The sequence below is a fragment of the Oncorhynchus mykiss genome, chromosome 6, assembly GCF_057628025.1.
Source record: "Oncorhynchus mykiss isolate SJ-2025 chromosome 6, ASM5762802v1, whole genome shotgun sequence".
NCBI classification, from domain to species: Eukaryota; Metazoa; Chordata; class Actinopteri; order Salmoniformes; family Salmonidae; genus Oncorhynchus; species Oncorhynchus mykiss.
The window spans coordinates 10,631,326-10,648,426 of record NC_143027.1 but is presented as its reverse complement, the minus strand read 5'-3'; the positions used below and the strand labels follow the sequence as shown (position 1 = coordinate 10,648,426).

General features: G+C 43.9%; 1 protein-coding gene across 1 annotated transcript in view; it reads left to right on the top strand.

The window, feature by feature from the left end:
* The window catches only part of LOC110525094 (glutamate receptor ionotropic, delta-2), a 644,456-nt gene that overhangs the window by 441,233 nt on the left and 186,122 nt on the right, over positions 1 to 17,101 (top strand). The window contains 1 exon segment of the mRNA XM_090236958.1: positions 2,194 to 2,313. Coding sequence (XP_090093084.1) covers positions 2,194 to 2,313 — 120 coding nt within the window.

The window sequence follows — 17,101 nt, the reverse complement described above, 5'->3', positions numbered from 1 at the left end:
AGATTGCTGTACACCAGCGGAACCCAACCATCTTGAAGGAGCTGGAGCAGTTTTGCCTTGAAAAATGGCAAAAATCCCAGTGGCTAGATGTGCCAAGCTTATAGAGACATACCCCAAGAGACTGTAATTGCTGCAAAAGGTGGCTCTACAAAGTATTGACTTTGGGGCGGTGATAGTTATGCACGCTCAAGTTTTCTTTTTTTTCTTGTTTGTTTCATACAAAAAAATATTTTGCATCTTCAAAGTGGTAGGAATGTTGTGTAAATCAAATGATACAACCCCCCCAACCCCCCCAACCCCCCCCCCCCCAAAAAAAGAAATACATTTAAATTCTGAGTTATAAGGCAACAAAATAGGAAAAATGCCAAGGGGGGTGAATTTTTTCGCAAACCACTGTATGAATGTGAAAAACAAGTGATATTATGACAGACAAGGGATAGCCCTTCAAGGGTGGACGTCATCTCATCTGCCCCCACTTTTATCTCAGCGGGGACCTTTGAAATGGATATGAAGTTAGGGACACTGTCTTAGGCATTGAATAAAGCCCTGGTGGTGTTGTTGGCGTTGTTGTCGTGTTGAGGTGACATCGTGCTCTCCAGAGCTGCTGTGTTAGTGCAGGACAGGACGTGATGTTAACACCTTCTCTATCCCTGTGGCCGTAGCTCCTGGGGAGTGTACTGTACCTGTCGACACGTGTCTGCACACACACACACACACACAGAGACAGACACACATACATACACACAATCAGTGAAAGTGACACCGGCCCTGCCGTAGGGAAGGTGAGCCAACAAAGGTCGAGTCCCAATAATTCAGTCCCTCTCCAACCAGTCCTGAGACTGGTTGTATGTGTGAGGTGTTCTCTCCTGCACCTGCTGCCGGCTGTTGTAATAACTGTGGTGATGTTAATGTGGCGTATGCCTTGTTATTTTACTGTAAACCAGCCACGTAATGGGCCCATATTACATTCCCCAGGGTTTCCTCATTGGACCAATGTTCTACGGCTTCATTAGCGGAACGGGCTGTTTATTGGCTTTTCAATGCATGCGTTAGGGTGAACTTGCCCGTATACTGCTCAGCTCTCCTAATTGGACAGCTAATTAATCCTGTCAGCGCAGTATTGGTGCAATACATTTACAACAATTGTCTTTGTTTTAATTAGACCTACAATTTGGAAAGAGGGGGACGGGCTCTCTGCACTCGTTTGTGATGTTGGAGAGCTTTGGGGAGATGAAAGGCTACTCATGGTGTGGTGCTTTGTTCGTGGCTGCCGAGCACTCTTTATGTTTAAGCCTGCTCTCATTTAGCAAAAGAAGAACACATTAAGAGTAAATGAACAACAGGCGATTATTATCATGACTTTAATGTAACAGGCTGCATGTAGATGAATAAACCGTCTGTTTCCCAATGCGGGCGGTCACGTTGTTGTGCTCTCGAACGCAGCCTTGCAGACAGGGCTACCATCAGTGCAGGTGTAATGCAGGCTGAATTATGAAAGGGGTGTGAGGGGAGCGAGGCATAGCCTCTGTACACATCAACGGAAATATCAAAGCGAGAGTGTTTCTCTTGAAAAAGCCCCACACTTACAAGTGTAGGATATTCATTTGATCACCCTGTTACAGGAGAACTGCCGGAGAATGCAATTCAGGAAATTAAAAAAGTTTTAAAACTTTAAAACTGTATTGTATTTGAGGTTTAAAAAGACTTCTGAAGTTTGTAATTTTCACATAGAAATTTCAGACTAGATTTGTTCTCGTGAAAAATGTATCAACCCCAACAAAAATGTCCATGACGTATAATCCACATAATAATTCACATTTCCTGTTGCTCCAGGATTATTTTCCTGCTGTAGCAAACTGGCTCAAATTAAGATCCTACAACTGGATCAAACCAGGTAATCACTTTACAGTGTCTAGGCTGGAGGGTTGAAGATGTCTTATTATCTATCACGTTTTCCAACGGGCCCATGAAATAGCAGACATTGTCCAGAGTGACGAGATCTTTTATTAAAGCCATTTTCAATGTTTTATGACTTTTTCTGGGAATACTTCTTTGGTAGTTGCTTTGACCTTACTAATCACTATTGTACAGTGTCCATATTAGTACAGTCTCAGTCTCATGAGGAATAGTTTTAATCTCACCAGGATTTTCTAAAAACCCTCTTTGTGTTTGTGTTTGTGCTGTGCCTTACAGTCTGGAGTGAGTGGTTTGACTGGCTTCCTGGAGTTTACAGACAACGGAACCAACCCCAACATCTACTTTGAGATCCTGGGGACCAACTATGGCGAGGACAGGGGCAGGGGTGTCAGTAAGGTAAAAGAACACAACGTTATTCTTAATCAAATGATCTTGGGTTAGATTCTCGCTGGGGTCACCATACAAAAAAATTATGCACGCATGACTGTAATTCGCTTTAGAAAAAAGCATCTACTAAATGCCATACAGCCATGTTATTATTATTATTATTAAAACAATCTTGTTCCTGTTCCTGTTGTTATTGTTGTTGTTGACTATTCTCCACGGGGTGCTGATTGATGTTTATAAAACAGAAACATTTTCTCTGAGATTGGCTATAAATCTGCAACTTTTTTCTCTGCCCAATGGCAAAATGTGTAGAATTGCTAGAAGTTTTGCGGTGGGGGGGGTTTATCTGACCTTGCGTGGTGGCCTTACGAAATAGGTTGAAGGGTGAGGATTGAAGAGGAGGGGTGAGACTTGAGTTTTGAGACTAGGTGAGGTCTGAGGAGGAGGAATGAAGAAGTTCCTGATATGTATTCCATACCAGTGACTGGTGCGCTGTCTCTGTAGGTCTGACTTACGTGCTGTCTCGAGGATGGAGCACTGTGTTTCATGCAAGCAGGCAGATTTGGCTGCCACAGTGACACAAAATAGCTAAATAACCTTTAGAACAGTGTTCTATACAAAGTATGTTTGGTAGAAATACTGTGATGTTTGGGGTGGCAGGTAGCCTAGTGGTTAGAGTGTTGGACCAGTCACTGAAAGGTTGCTGGATCAAAACCCTGAGCTGATAAGGTAAAAATCAATAATTCTCAGCCTGAACAAGGCAGTTAACCCACTGTTGCCCCGGTAGGCTGTCATTGTAAATAAGTGTACATCTAATTATTAAGTGTTACCTAGAGAACTGTAGTATTTTCCCAGTTCTTCTCATATACAGTACCAGTCAAATGTTTGGACACATCTACTCATTCAAGGTTTTATTTTACTATTTTCTACATTGTTGAATAATAGTGAAGACATCAAAACTATAAAATAACACATATTTAATCATGTATTAACCAAAAAAGTGTTAAACAAATCAAAATATATTTTATATTTGAGATTCTTCAAAGTAGCCACCCTTTACCTTGATGACAGCTTTGCACACTCTTGGCATTCTCTCTTTTGTCCCACCCCCCACACATGCGGAGACCTCACCTGGCTTAACTGGTGCCTCCAGAAATTCAACCTCTCTCATCATCCCTCAATGCCTAGGTTTACCTCCACTGTACTCACATCCTACCATACCCTTGTCTGTACATTATGCCCTGAATCTATTCTACCACGCGCAGAAATCTGCTCCTTGTATTCTCTGTTCCGAACGCACTAGACGACCAGTTCTTATAGCCTTTAGCCGTACCCTTATCCTAACCCTCTCTGTTCCAGTGGTGATGTAGAGGTGAATCCAGGCCCTGTAGCCCCCAGTACTACACCTATTCCCCAGGCGCTCTCATTTGTTGACTTCTGTACCCTTAAAGGCCTTGGTTTCATGCAAGTTAACATCAGAATCCTCCTCCATAAGTTTGTGTTATTCACTGCTTTAGCACACTCCGCCAAACCTGGTGTAGTAGCTGTGTCTGAATCCTGACTTAGGAAGGCCACCAAAAATTCTGAAATTTACAGAACTACAACAATTTCTGTCAAGATAGAACTGCGAAAGGGGGCGGTGTTGCAATCTACCTTTCCAGAAACAAGTCTCTCACTGTTGCCGCCTGTTAAAGACCCCACTCAGCCCCCAGCTGTGCCCTGGACAGCATATGTGAATTGATTGCCCCCGATCTATCTTCAGAGTTTGTACTGTTAGGTGACCTAAACTGGGACATGCTTAACACCCCGGCCGTCCTACAATCTAAGCTAGATGCCCTAAATGTCACACAAATGATCAAGGAACCTACCAGGTACAACCCTAAATCCGTTAACATGGGCACCCTCTTAGATATCATCCTGACCAACTTGCCCTCAAAATACACCTCTGCTGTCTTCAACCAGGATCTCAGCAATCACTGCCTCATTGCCTACATCCGTAATGTGTATGCGGTCAAACGACCACCCCTCATCACTATCAAACACTCCCTAAAACACTTCACCAAGGCCTTTCTAATTGACCTGGCCCGGGTATCCTGGAAGGATATAGACCTCATCCCGTCAGTAGAGGATGCCAGGTTGTTTAAAAAAAAAACTTTCCTCACCATCTTAAATAGGCATGCCCCATTCAAAATGTGCACACACTGTACATAGATGTTTCTATTGTGTTATTGACTGTACGTTTGTTTATCCCATGTGTAACTGTGTTGTTGTTTTTGTCGTACTGCTTTGCTTTATCTTGGCCAGGTTGCAGTTGTAAATGAGAACTTGTTCTCAACTGGCCTCCCTGGTTAAATAAAGGTGAAATTAAATACAAATTACAATTTAAGATGCTTGTTCCACCATTGGGATGCCAGGACAGGAAAGAACTTTGACTGGGAGCGACCAGAGGTGGCAGAACGGAATGCTTGGGTTGTGATGTATGGTTTGAACATACCCTGAAGGTAAGGTGGTGCAGTTCCCCTTGCTGCTCCATAGGCAAGCACCAGGGTCTTGAAGATGATGAGATCTTTGACTGGAATCCAGTGGAGTGTGTGGAGGAGTGGGGTGACATGGGAGAAAATAGGAAGACTGTATACCGTCTTCTGCTGCATTCTGGATAAGTTGCAGGGAATTGATGGTGAAGTGGGGAGCCCAGCCAACAGAGAGTAGTCTAGACGGGAGATGACAAGTGCCTGGATTATAACTTGTGCCACTTCCTGTGTGAGGAAAGGTCGTACTCTACGACCAGTGTAGAGCATGAACCTGCAGGAGCGAGTGACTGCTTTATTGTTTGCAGAGAACGATAGGGTGTTGTTCAGGTTCTCGTTAAGCTTCTTAGCACTCTGGGAGGGCGACACTGTGGAGTTGTCAACCGTGATGGAGAGGTCTTTGAGCAGGCATGCCTTCCCTGGGAGGAAGATCAGCTCCGTCTTGTCGAGGTTGAGCTTGAGGTGGTGGGCTGACATCCAAGCAGAGATATCTGACAGGCTTTCAGAGATGCGTGTCGCCACCTGGGTGTCAGAAGGGGGGAAGGAGAAAAATAATAGAGTGTTATCTGCATAGGAATGATAGGAGAGACCATGTGAGGATATGACAGAGCTGAGTGACTTGGTGTATAGAGAGAAGAGGAGAGGGCCTAGAACCGAGCCCTGGGGGACACCAGTAGTGAGAGTACGTGGTGCAAAAACAGACCCTCTCCACGTCACCTGGTGGTTGACAAAGTCATCTGCAAGGAGGGAGGAGGGAGAGGGAAGAGTGTGGAGTATTAAGGATGGTGGAGAATAGTTTCCCAGGGTTGGAAGCAGAAATTTGAAATTTAGAGTGATAGAAAGCATCTTTAGCAACAAATATAGCAGAAGAGAAAGTAGAGAGGAAGGAGTGGAAGGAATATACAGTGAAGGTCCACCGAAAGTTTAGTTTTCCTCCATTTCCGCTCATATGCCCGCAACCCTGTTCTGTTAGCAGTGAATAACTCAGCAACGAAGCAGGAGGGGAAGGTCGGGCCGACCGGGAGGAAAGAGGACAGTGAGAGTCAAAGGACGCAGAAAGAGAGGATAGCAGACGGAAGAGAGGACATGTTAGAAGAGGAGAGAGTAGAGGGAGAGAGAGAGCGAAGATTGCGGTGGCGCATGACCATCTGGTTAGGGGCTGAGTGGGTAGGGTTGGGGGAGATCAGAGATATATAGGGGGTTGCAGTGAGATTAGAAGGCTAACAGCCTCTAGTGAAGATGAGGTCAAACGTATTGCCTGCCTTGTGAGTAGGAGGTGACTGGGAAAGGGTGAGGTCAAAGGAGAAAATAAATTAATTGAAATCAATCGTCGGGATGTTAAAATCGCCCAGTACGATGAGTGGTGAGCCATCGTCGTGAAATTAGCTTTTCAAGGTGTCAAGCTCATTGAGGAACTCTCCAAGGACACCTATTGGTTGATAGATGACAACAATGTTAAGCTTGAGTGGACAAGTGACCGTATGGAATTCAAATGAGGGGAAAATAGAAAATATAGACATGAAGACGCAGGTGAGGTTTGAACCCATACCACAAGGGGCAATGTGTGGTCCAGAAACTGCAGCACTACCAGCAGAACAGATTCTGGCACAGAGAAGAGATGTTTTGCTATCAGTGTATGTTGCTGGTAGTTGTAGTCGCACCGACCAGTTGTAGACACTCCCCGTTTATTCCCACGAACATCTGTCCCGACCAGATTTTCCGGTTGTGGTACCCACAGAGTCCAGTTTCCCACATCCTACCTATTTGTGCTCTGTTTTTGCTAACCCAATGAAAAAAAACTTGCTAGCTAAAGTGCCACAGTTATAAACTGAGTGTACAAAACATTATAAACACCTGCTCTTTCCATGACATAGACTGACCAGGTGAATCCAGGTGAAAGCTATGATCCCTTGTGGACGTGTGCCATTCGGTGGGGTGAATGGGAAAGACAAAATATTTAAGTGCCTTTGAATGGGGTATGTTTGTAGGTGCCAGGTGCACCTGTTGTGTTGTGGGGCGACTCAATATGAGGATGGTGTTCTGTACACTAAGTGTACTACAACTACTCTGAAACAAAGTGTGACTTTGATATGTTAATACATGCCTAGATTATACGTCTAGATTATATTGTTGCACTATCAATATACTCTGGGTTTGCCTATAGTATGTTTAATTTTGGAGTGTCAGCAAATCCGAGGGGGAGGTGCAGGGGTTAAGAGTTGTCCCAAATTCCACCCTACTTCCTATATAGTGCACACATTTTGACCAAGACCCACAGACAGACACACACACACACACACACACACACACACACACACACACACACACACACACGCAGACACCCCTGACGAATCCTAAACTTCCAGAGGGGTCTGCTGTAGATTACAAATGAGATTGTCAGATCTCATTAGAGATAATGGCCTGAGACACAAACATAACGCACCGTGCCTCCAAAGATGAAATTAATATTTAACTACAAAGTAATTACATTAACTCTGACTTCTTAATCAAATAATATAATTCCTTTTGAGGGAATTAAATACTTGTTATACTGCTATGATAAGCACTGTACAGTATGTACCAGAACATCTGATGAGGGAGAGCATTGCTGCGGCGTCTACTGAATATTTGATATTTTACATTTGTAATGAACCAATTGAGAAGAGCAGAGACTAAGAGTTGCAGGTCATCATACTGCACTTCAATTTAAAGATAAACATCAACAACTCAATAACTTGCAGGGGGGGGGTGGGGGGCAATTCAAACAACAAAGTCCCACCCCGCCACTGTGTTGGTAAACAGCTGAGGGACGAGGCTGGAGACATGTAAGCACTCTCAAATAGACTGAGCTATGGATGCAAGGACTGACCATCCAGGAGATCTAAATGATAGTTGTAAACATGCTTTGAGCTATTTGAGCTATTCCCCTCACTCAAAGCCACTCACCTAGCCCATTATTTCTTGGCATATCCAGAGATATGTCTTTGCGTGTGGTAATTTCTATGCACATTGCATGTTCCTATGTTCATGTTGTCAAGGCCTGTATGTGGGTAAATGTAACCAATTCATTTCAATAATTTATGTTTAGTGGGTACCTATGTCCAGATAACAATAACAAGACAAAGTTCTGGAAAAGTCTTCATTATTAACGTGTAAACCTATTCTTCATTCACCTTTAAATTCACAGCTTTCACCTGTTTGATTGAGTAAACTGGCCCGAGGTTCCCTCAAGGTTGAAGTTTCAATGTATTTCTCATATGTACACAAATACAATGAAAGCCTTGCTCACAAGCGACCTCGCAATAAGATAAACAAAAACAATAAACACACCTCAAACAAATAGACAGTATGTTGTATTTTAGCAGACACTCTTATCTAGAATAGTAGTGAGAGCAAACATTTTCATCCAGACCGGTCCCCCATGGGATTTAAACCCACAACCCTGATGCTGCAAGCACCATGCTCTAGCAACTGAGCCACACGGGACCTACACCCCAGAGAAGGGCTAGTTATCAATCGCATTCCTCCCACACACTATAATCACAAACCCTTTCATATCTCTTCATCTCCACTGATGGACTTTTTACACCGGGCCTTGTTCTTAAATTATGCCCAGGCACAGAACGGCTGTTCCAGTAATGACACAGAGGTAATTGACACAGAACTGACCTGGAGCTGTGCAGGGCTATAATCTGCTGCCTGCCTTTCTTTCAATTCATTATCCACACTGAGCCACACACATACTGTACTCATGTTATTATCACTCACTCTTTTTCTATTTCCCCCCTCTCTCGACCTCTCTTTTCTTATTTTCATCTCTCTCTCTCTCTCTCTCTCTCTCTCTCTCTCTCTCTCTCTCTCTCTCTCTCTCTCTCTCCTTTTTATTTTCATCTCTCTCTCTCTCTCTCTCTCTCCCCCTCTCTCCTTTCTTATTTTCCTCTCTCTCTCTCTCTCCCTCTCTCTCTCTCTTTCTCTCTCTCTCTCTCTCTCTCTCTCTCTATCTCTCCCTCTCTCCTTATTTCATCTCTTTCTTTCTCTCTCTCTCTCTCTCTCTCTCTCTCTCTCGCTCTCTCTCTCTCTCTCACACACACACACACACACACACACACACACACACACACACAGTTGTCTCTATGTTGATAATAGTTGGACTTAGGCAATCTATCATAATTATTATTACCTCTGTGCAATAATTAGTTTTCCACTCCATTAATTCAGATGGCTACATGAGGCTTACCACTCTATACATCAACAATCTAAAAGCTCCATTGGCCAGCAGCATAGACGACAGACGCACTGTCTGCTGGGTAATTGCTTCGTGGGACCTTAAGTCATTTCTGCTGGGAAATAAAATAGATTTATATTTACAATGTGTGGCCGTTAAAGAGGGTCACAGTTAGGTTGGATCTAATAGTGTTCCCAGTGATGTGGAACCCACTGAGAGCGAGAGGGAGAGAGAGAGAGAGAAGGTGAGGGGGTGATATAGATGTCCTATACTTTAGATATAGGGAGGGACAAAGGCAAAGCAAGCGAGGCAAGCCCGGGGAACGATATCAAGTGAGTGTCAGTGGGAATGTTAACCCACTAAATGATTAGCATTTCATTCATACTAAAATGTCCGCCAGAGTGGGGTCACCCTTCCCATTCTGACACAGCCATTACACTGCCATGGTAACAGATATCACACCTTTCATTATATGTTTGGACTGATAGAACAGATTGAATTTCATCTGTTACCCTTGACATGGTAAAAAAATAGAACATATTAACCGTGTAACCCTGTATGACATTTCAATGTCAGTTTCTATGAGTGTCAGGTTGTGAATTGTACGTACCTGCTTGTCAAAGAGCTGTTACGTTTCAGCTGATCACACCCAGAGGAGAGTGGCTTGTATCTATGTTGAAACCATTCTCAACTAGATTGGCATTTTATGTCTATGGTTGACACCTGCTCTTATTAAAAGAACATTCATAACAATGCTAATGTCAGGTATGTTTATACCTATAAACATGTAGAACAGAGATGCCTACCTGGTCTATCACACTGCCTCATGTACTTGAAGGGCAGGAAAGACTAACCCTACTGGACATGTAACATGTTCATTAAAACTTGTTGGAATTACACAATAATTCATTTTATTGTAACATGTTAAAAATGTTGTTCTTACTTTCACTTACAACTGAAATCTAGCTTGGGGTACAATTTTAGTTTCTAAATACGTTTCACATTGATTGGAAACAGGTTATCAAGTCATTTCACATTGCAAACGGAATGTGTTAATCTGGTGTGAAGTAGGCAATACTCAAGGCAAGACAGAACTACATAATCAAAATGAAAACGTGATTGCATGAGGAGTCTCCCATAATTTCTTGCACAACGTATATTGTTGTGTAAATGAATCTAGTCGTCAAATAAAAATCTTGAGTCAAAATGTTGTTGGTTTTTGACCTAGCTACATGAACACTAGAGACAACTCTACCAGTGGACAACGAAATACAAAATGGTGTATCCAAAGAAGGTATCAATGTCTATTTGTGGTACAAAATATGGGAGCAACAACCTTTGGAACAAAATGGGATTCATTCCTTCCATCTAAATGATATTCCTGTAAAACGGTGTTAAATATGTCGGGAAACTAAACAGTGGAAAGGAGAGGACATCCCCCAGGGGTAGAGATTCTCATTTCCCCCAATTTTCCGTTCCATTAGGTAGATTCAGATGTTCTTTTTTAGAATCTGTCTTTGCCTTTAGGGGAGGCAGGGGAGTGAGACTCATTGATTTCTCTTGCTTCACATATTCTCCCTTTGCACATCTCCTGGGCAACTCCCAGTAGATAGCAGATGTGTTAGATGTCAGGCGCTGCTCATTGGAGGCGTTAGCCTACCTAAATATTCCCTGGGTCAAGCAGAGCATGCCTGCGTCCCAAATCGCCCTTGTTTCCCTGTATAATGTACTACTTTTGATCTGGGCCAATAGGGAGGCACATAGGGCTCTGGTCAAAAGTAGTACACTATATAGGTATTAGGGTCCCCTTTGGAAGGCAACCTATTTTTTTTAGGCCATTGTGATATTGTAGCATTGTTAAAGAGTGGCGGAGGAGGACAAGACCTTTTTGGCTGAAGTCGTTCTCGGTGTCTTTGTGTTCTTTGCTATCCACCTAGTCTCTCCTTTTGTGTAGCTCCTACCACATACTGCATTCTGTTCTCTTTTCAATATCAGTTCTTTGTGCCAGTTAGCACTATTAACAAGTGTGAAATGATAAATATTTGAAAATGGAGGCGATATTTTTACCGTACAAAGCGACAGTTTGAAGTCATATGTCCGAGATCATATGTCACGATGTTACTAATGTTCCGAGTCATATCTCAGAGTTCATATGTCACAACCTTACTAATGTTCCGAGTCATATCTCAGAGTTCATATGTCACGACCTTACTAATGTTCCCGAGTCATATCTCAGAGTTCATATGTCACGACCTTACTAATGTCCCGAGTCATATCTCAGAGTTCATATGTCACGACCTTACTAATGTCCCGAGTCATATCTCAGAGTTCATATGTCACGACCATACTAATGTTCCGAGTCATATCTCAGAGTTCATAGTTCACGATGTTACTAATGTTCCGAGACAATCGGGTCAAATGGAGTGTCACCCAATTGCATTGCTCTCTCTTGACATGTTGTAGTTCAATCATAAGCCCTCATTTCCCTAAAGTCATTTAGCATGACTAGTCCTAATGCTGTGTTGAGACAGGGTCATGGCTAGGTCATTATTCTGCTGTGTTGAGACGGGGTCATGCTGTGTTGAGACAGGGTTGTGGCTAGGTCATTATTCTGCTGTGTTGAGACGGGGTCATGCTGTGTTGAGACAGGGTTGTGGCTTGGTCATTATTCTGCTGTGTTGAGACGGGGTCATGCTGTGTTGAGACGGGGTCATGCTGTGTTGAGACAGGGTCATGCTGTGTTGAGACGGGGTCATGCTTTGTTGAGACGGGGTCATGCTGTGTTGAGACAGGGTCATGCTGTGTTGAGACAGGGTCATGCTGTGTTGAGACGGGGTCATGGCTAGGTCTATGTACTGTATGTGTCTCAAATAGCACCCTTTCCCCTGTATATTGAGCTACTTTGCCCATTTGGGACGAAGCCCATGTCTCTGTTGGTTAAGTCAGATCACAGTGTTTATATGAATATTCATACTAATAGGCTGGCTAAGTAAGATCACAGTGTTAATATGAATATTCATACTAATAGGCTGGCTAAGACAGATCACAGTGTTTATATGAATATTCATACTAATAGACTGGCTAAGTCAGATCACAGTGTTTATATGAATATTCATACTAATAGGCTGGCTAAGTCAGATCACAGTGTTTATATGAATATTCATACTAATAGGCTGGCTAAGTAAGATCACAGTGTTAATATGAATATTCATACTAATAGGCTGGCTAAGACAGATCACAGTGTTTATATGAATATTCATACTAATAGACTGGCTAAGTCAGATCACAGTGTTTATATGAATATTCATACTAATAGGCTGGCTAAGTCAGATCACAGTGTTTATATGAATATTCATACTAATAGGCTGGCTAAGTCAGATCACAGTGTTTATATGAATATTCATACTAATAGGCTGGCTAAGTCAGATCACAGTGTTTATATGAATATTCATACTAATAGACTGGCTAAGTCAGATCACAGTGTTTATATGAATATTCATACTAATAGGCTGGCTAAGTCAGATCACAGTGTTTATATGAATATTCATATTAATAGGCTGGCTAAGTCAGATCACAGTGTTTTATATGAATATTCATACTAATAGACTGGCTAAGTCAAATCACAGTGTTTATATGAATATTCATACTAATAAGCTGGCTAAGACAGTCCATCTGTTCTACTAAAGCCCCAGCTGACTATTATGAAATCTTCATCAATGTGTTGTATTCAACAGTCATTTATTAAGAAACAAGGGCTTTATCTGATAAATAGAGACAAAATGGAGATTCTTACCCAGTGGACGAAACTGGTTGTACAGTAGTGACGTCATTGCAACCAGATTACAACGTGTGCTGTCTCAAAACAGGTTGCAGTATTGCCATATTGTTTCCATTTCAAACAGCGTTGCCTGTTGGGCAGAAGAGAGATTCAAAGAGAGGTCCCTGTGAGTTGAGGAGTCTGTCACTCCCACTATGCTGTGAAATAGGCTAACGCTGCTGACCAATGGGCAATTGGTACTAGGGGACAACGACAGTGAAGACAGATCTGATGTGATGCGGTCGGAGGCCCTCGCTCTCATTCTCAGGTAACCTTTGGCCAAGAGGAGACGATGGGATGCCCTACAATGCCCCATGTCGCCACATATCTACATCCGGTCACCTGGTGTCAAACAAATGAGCCAATCCCCATTGGGGACTGGTAATGTGGCAACATAGCGCACTGATAGAACCAAACCAAAACAAATAACATGTATACAAGCACACGCTTCTCTGACAGTCGTCGTCGTCGTCGTCCCCCCCCCCCCCCCCCCCGCCGGTTGGTAAAATCCACCATGTTTATGACAAGTTTAGATAGCTGGACGCTAGACTAACTTACCAATCTTAAAAATGTTAGCTGACATGGCTAATTAAGTGACTGTCAGTGACTGACATAACAAGATAAAAACTACTGATGCACAATTTCAAAATTGCACCTTGTGTATTCTACTATTCTGCTCCCTAATAAGTTCCCAAAAATATACAGTATATAAAACTGATCCGCAGACCTACAAATTGAGTGCTTTTTCAAACCTTTATTTAACTAGGCAAGTCAGTTAAGAACAAATTCTAATTTTCAATGACGGCCTAGGAACAGTGGGTTAACTGCCTTGTTCAGGGGCAGACCCTTGTCAGCTCGGGGATTCAATCTTTCAACCTTTCGGTTCCTAGTCCAACACTCTAACCACTAGGCTACCTAGTCGCACATACACGGATGCAGGTGTGATTACAGGGGTACAGTGAAATAAATCAACCTATAAATATAAATAGCACAACATACATCAGATCTGTAGCTGTGATGAATAATTAAATGTCCATTGGGGTGGAGGCAGAGTAAAGACTGTTTAGGTGGTGTGGGGGAATGACCATAGGGGGAACATCATGACCATTGATGGGGTGTGGGGGAATGACCATAGGGGGAACATCATGACCATTGATGGGGTGTGGGGGAATGACCATAGGGGGAACATCATGACCATTGATGGGGTGTGGGGGAATGACCATAGGGGGAACACCATGACCATTGATGGGGTGTGGGGGAATGACCATAGGGGGAACATCATGACCATTGATGGGGTGTGGGGGAATGACCATAGGGGGAACATCATGACCATTGATGGGGTGTGGGGGAATGACCATAGGGGGAACATCATGACCATTGAGGGGGTGTGGGGGAATGACCATAGGGGGAACACCATGACCATTGAGGGGGTGTGGGGGAATGACCATAGGGGGAACATCATGACCATTGAGGGGGTGTGGGGGAATGACCATAGGGGGAACATCATGACCATTGAGGGGGTGTGGGGGAATGACCATAGGGGGAACATCATGACCATTGAGGGGGTGTGGGGGAATGACCATAGGGGGAACATCATGACCATTGAGGGGGTGTGGGGGAATGACCATAGGGGGAACATCATGACCATTGATGGGGTGTTTAGGGAAATGACCATAGGGGGAACATCATGACCATTGATGGGGTGTGGGGGAATGACCATAGGGGGAACATCATGACCATTGAGGGGGTGTGGGGGAATGACCATAGGGGGAACATCATGACCATTGAGGGGGTGTGGGGGAATGACCATAGGGGGAACATCATGACCATTGAGGGGGTGTGGGGGAATGACCATAGGGGGAACATCATGACCATTGATGGGGTGTGGGGGAATGACCATAGGGGGAACATCATGACCATTGAGGGGGTGTGGGGGAATGACCATAGGGGGAACACCATGACCATTGAGGGGGTGTGGGGGAATGACCATAGGGGAACATCATGACCATTGAGGGGGTGTGGGGGAATGACCATAGGGGGAACATCATGACCATTGAGGGGGTGTGGGGGAATGACCATAGGGGGAACATCATGACCATTGATGGGGTGTGGGGGAATGACCATAGGGGGAACACCATGACCATTGAGGGGGTGTGGGGGAATGACCATAGGGGGAACATCATGACCATTGAGGGGGTGTGGGGGAATGACCATAGGGGGAACATCATGACCATTGAGGGGGTGTGGGGGAATGACCATAGGGGGAACATCATGACCATTGATGGGGTGTTTAGGGAAATGACCATAGGGGGAACATCATGACCATTGAGGGGGTGTGGGGGAATGACCATAGGGGGAACATCATGACCATTGAGGGGGTGTGGGGGAATGACCATAGGGGGGACATCATGACCATTGATGGGGTGTGGGGTAATGACCATAAGGGGAACATCATGACCATTGATGGGGTGTGGGGGAATGACCATAGGGGGAACATCATGACCATTGAGGGGGTGTGGGGGAATGACCATAGGGGGAACACCATGACCATTGAGGGGGTGTGGGGGAATGACCATAAGGGGAACACCATGACCATTGAGGGAGTGTGGGGGAATGACCATAGGGGGAACATCATGACCATTGAGGGGGTGTGGGGGAATGACCATAGGGGGAACACCATGACCATTGAGGGGGTGTGGGGGAATGACCATAGGGGGAACATCATGACCATTGAGGGGGTGTGGGGGAATGACCATAGGGGGAACACCATGACCATTGAGGGGGTGTGGGGGAATGACCATAGGGGGAACATCATGACCATTGAGGGGGTGTGGGGGAATGACCATAGGGGGAACATCATGACCATTGAGGGGGTATGGGGGAATGACCATAGGGGGAGAAGCATGACCATTGAGGGGGTATGGGGACCAAGTGAAATAAAAACAATATAAATTCTAAAAAAAACAAATCTATAACATAAATACAGTTGAAGTCAGAAGTTTACATCCACTTAGGTTGGAGTCATTAAAACTTGTTTTTCAACCACTCCACACATTTCCTGTTAACAAACTATAGTTTTGGCAAGTCGTTTAGGAGTTATACTTTGTGCATGACACAAGTCATTTTTCCAACAAGGATTTACAGACAGATTATTTCACTTATAATTCACTGTATCACAATTCCAGTGGGTCAGAAGTTTACATACAATAAGTTGACTGTGCCTTTAAACAGCTTGGAAAATTCCAGAACATGATATCATGGCTTTAGAAGCTTCTGATCGGCTAATTGACATCATTTGAGTCAATTGGAGGTGTACCTGTGGATGTATTTCAAGGCCTACCTTTAAAATCAGTGCCTCTTTGCTTGACATTATGGGAAAATCAAAAGAAATCAGCCAAGACCTCAGAAAAAAAATTGTAGACGCCCACAAGTCTGGTTCATCCTTGGGAGAAATTTCCAAACGCCTGAAGGTACGACATTCATCTGTACAAACAATAGTACGCAAGTATAAACATCATGGGACCACACAGCTGTCATACCGCTCAGGAAGGAGACGCATTCTGTCTCTTAGAGAGGAACGTACTTTGGTGAGAAAATATCAAATGAATCCCAGAACAACAGCAAAGGACCTTGTGAAGAAGCTGGAGGAAACAGGGACAAAAGTATCTATATCCACAGTAAAACAAGTCCTATATCGACATAACCTGAAAGGCCGCTCAGCAAGGAAGAAGCCACTGCTCCAAAACCACCATAAAAAAGCCTAACTACGGTTTGAACTTAACATGGGGACAAAGATCGTACTTTTTGGAGAAATGTCCTCTGGTCTGACTGTTTGGCTATAATGACCATCGTTATGTTTGGAGGAAAAAGGGGGAGGCTTGCAAGCCGAAGAAAACCATCCTGACCATGAAGCACGGGGGTGGCAGCATCATGTTGTGGGGGTGCTTTTTTGCAGGATAGACTGGTGCACTTCACAAAATAGATGGCAGCATGAGGATGGAAAATGATGTGGATATATTGAAGCAACATCTCAAGACATATGTCAGGAAGTTAAAGCTTGGTCTCAAATGGGTCTTCCAAATGGACAAGCATACTTCCAAAGTTGTGACAAAATGGCTTAAGGACAACGAAGTCAAAGTATTGGAGTGGCTATCACAAAGCCCTGACCTCAATCCTACACATGTTTGGAAAGGCCCCAGAGTCTCTAACGCCACTAAGTAAGGGGCA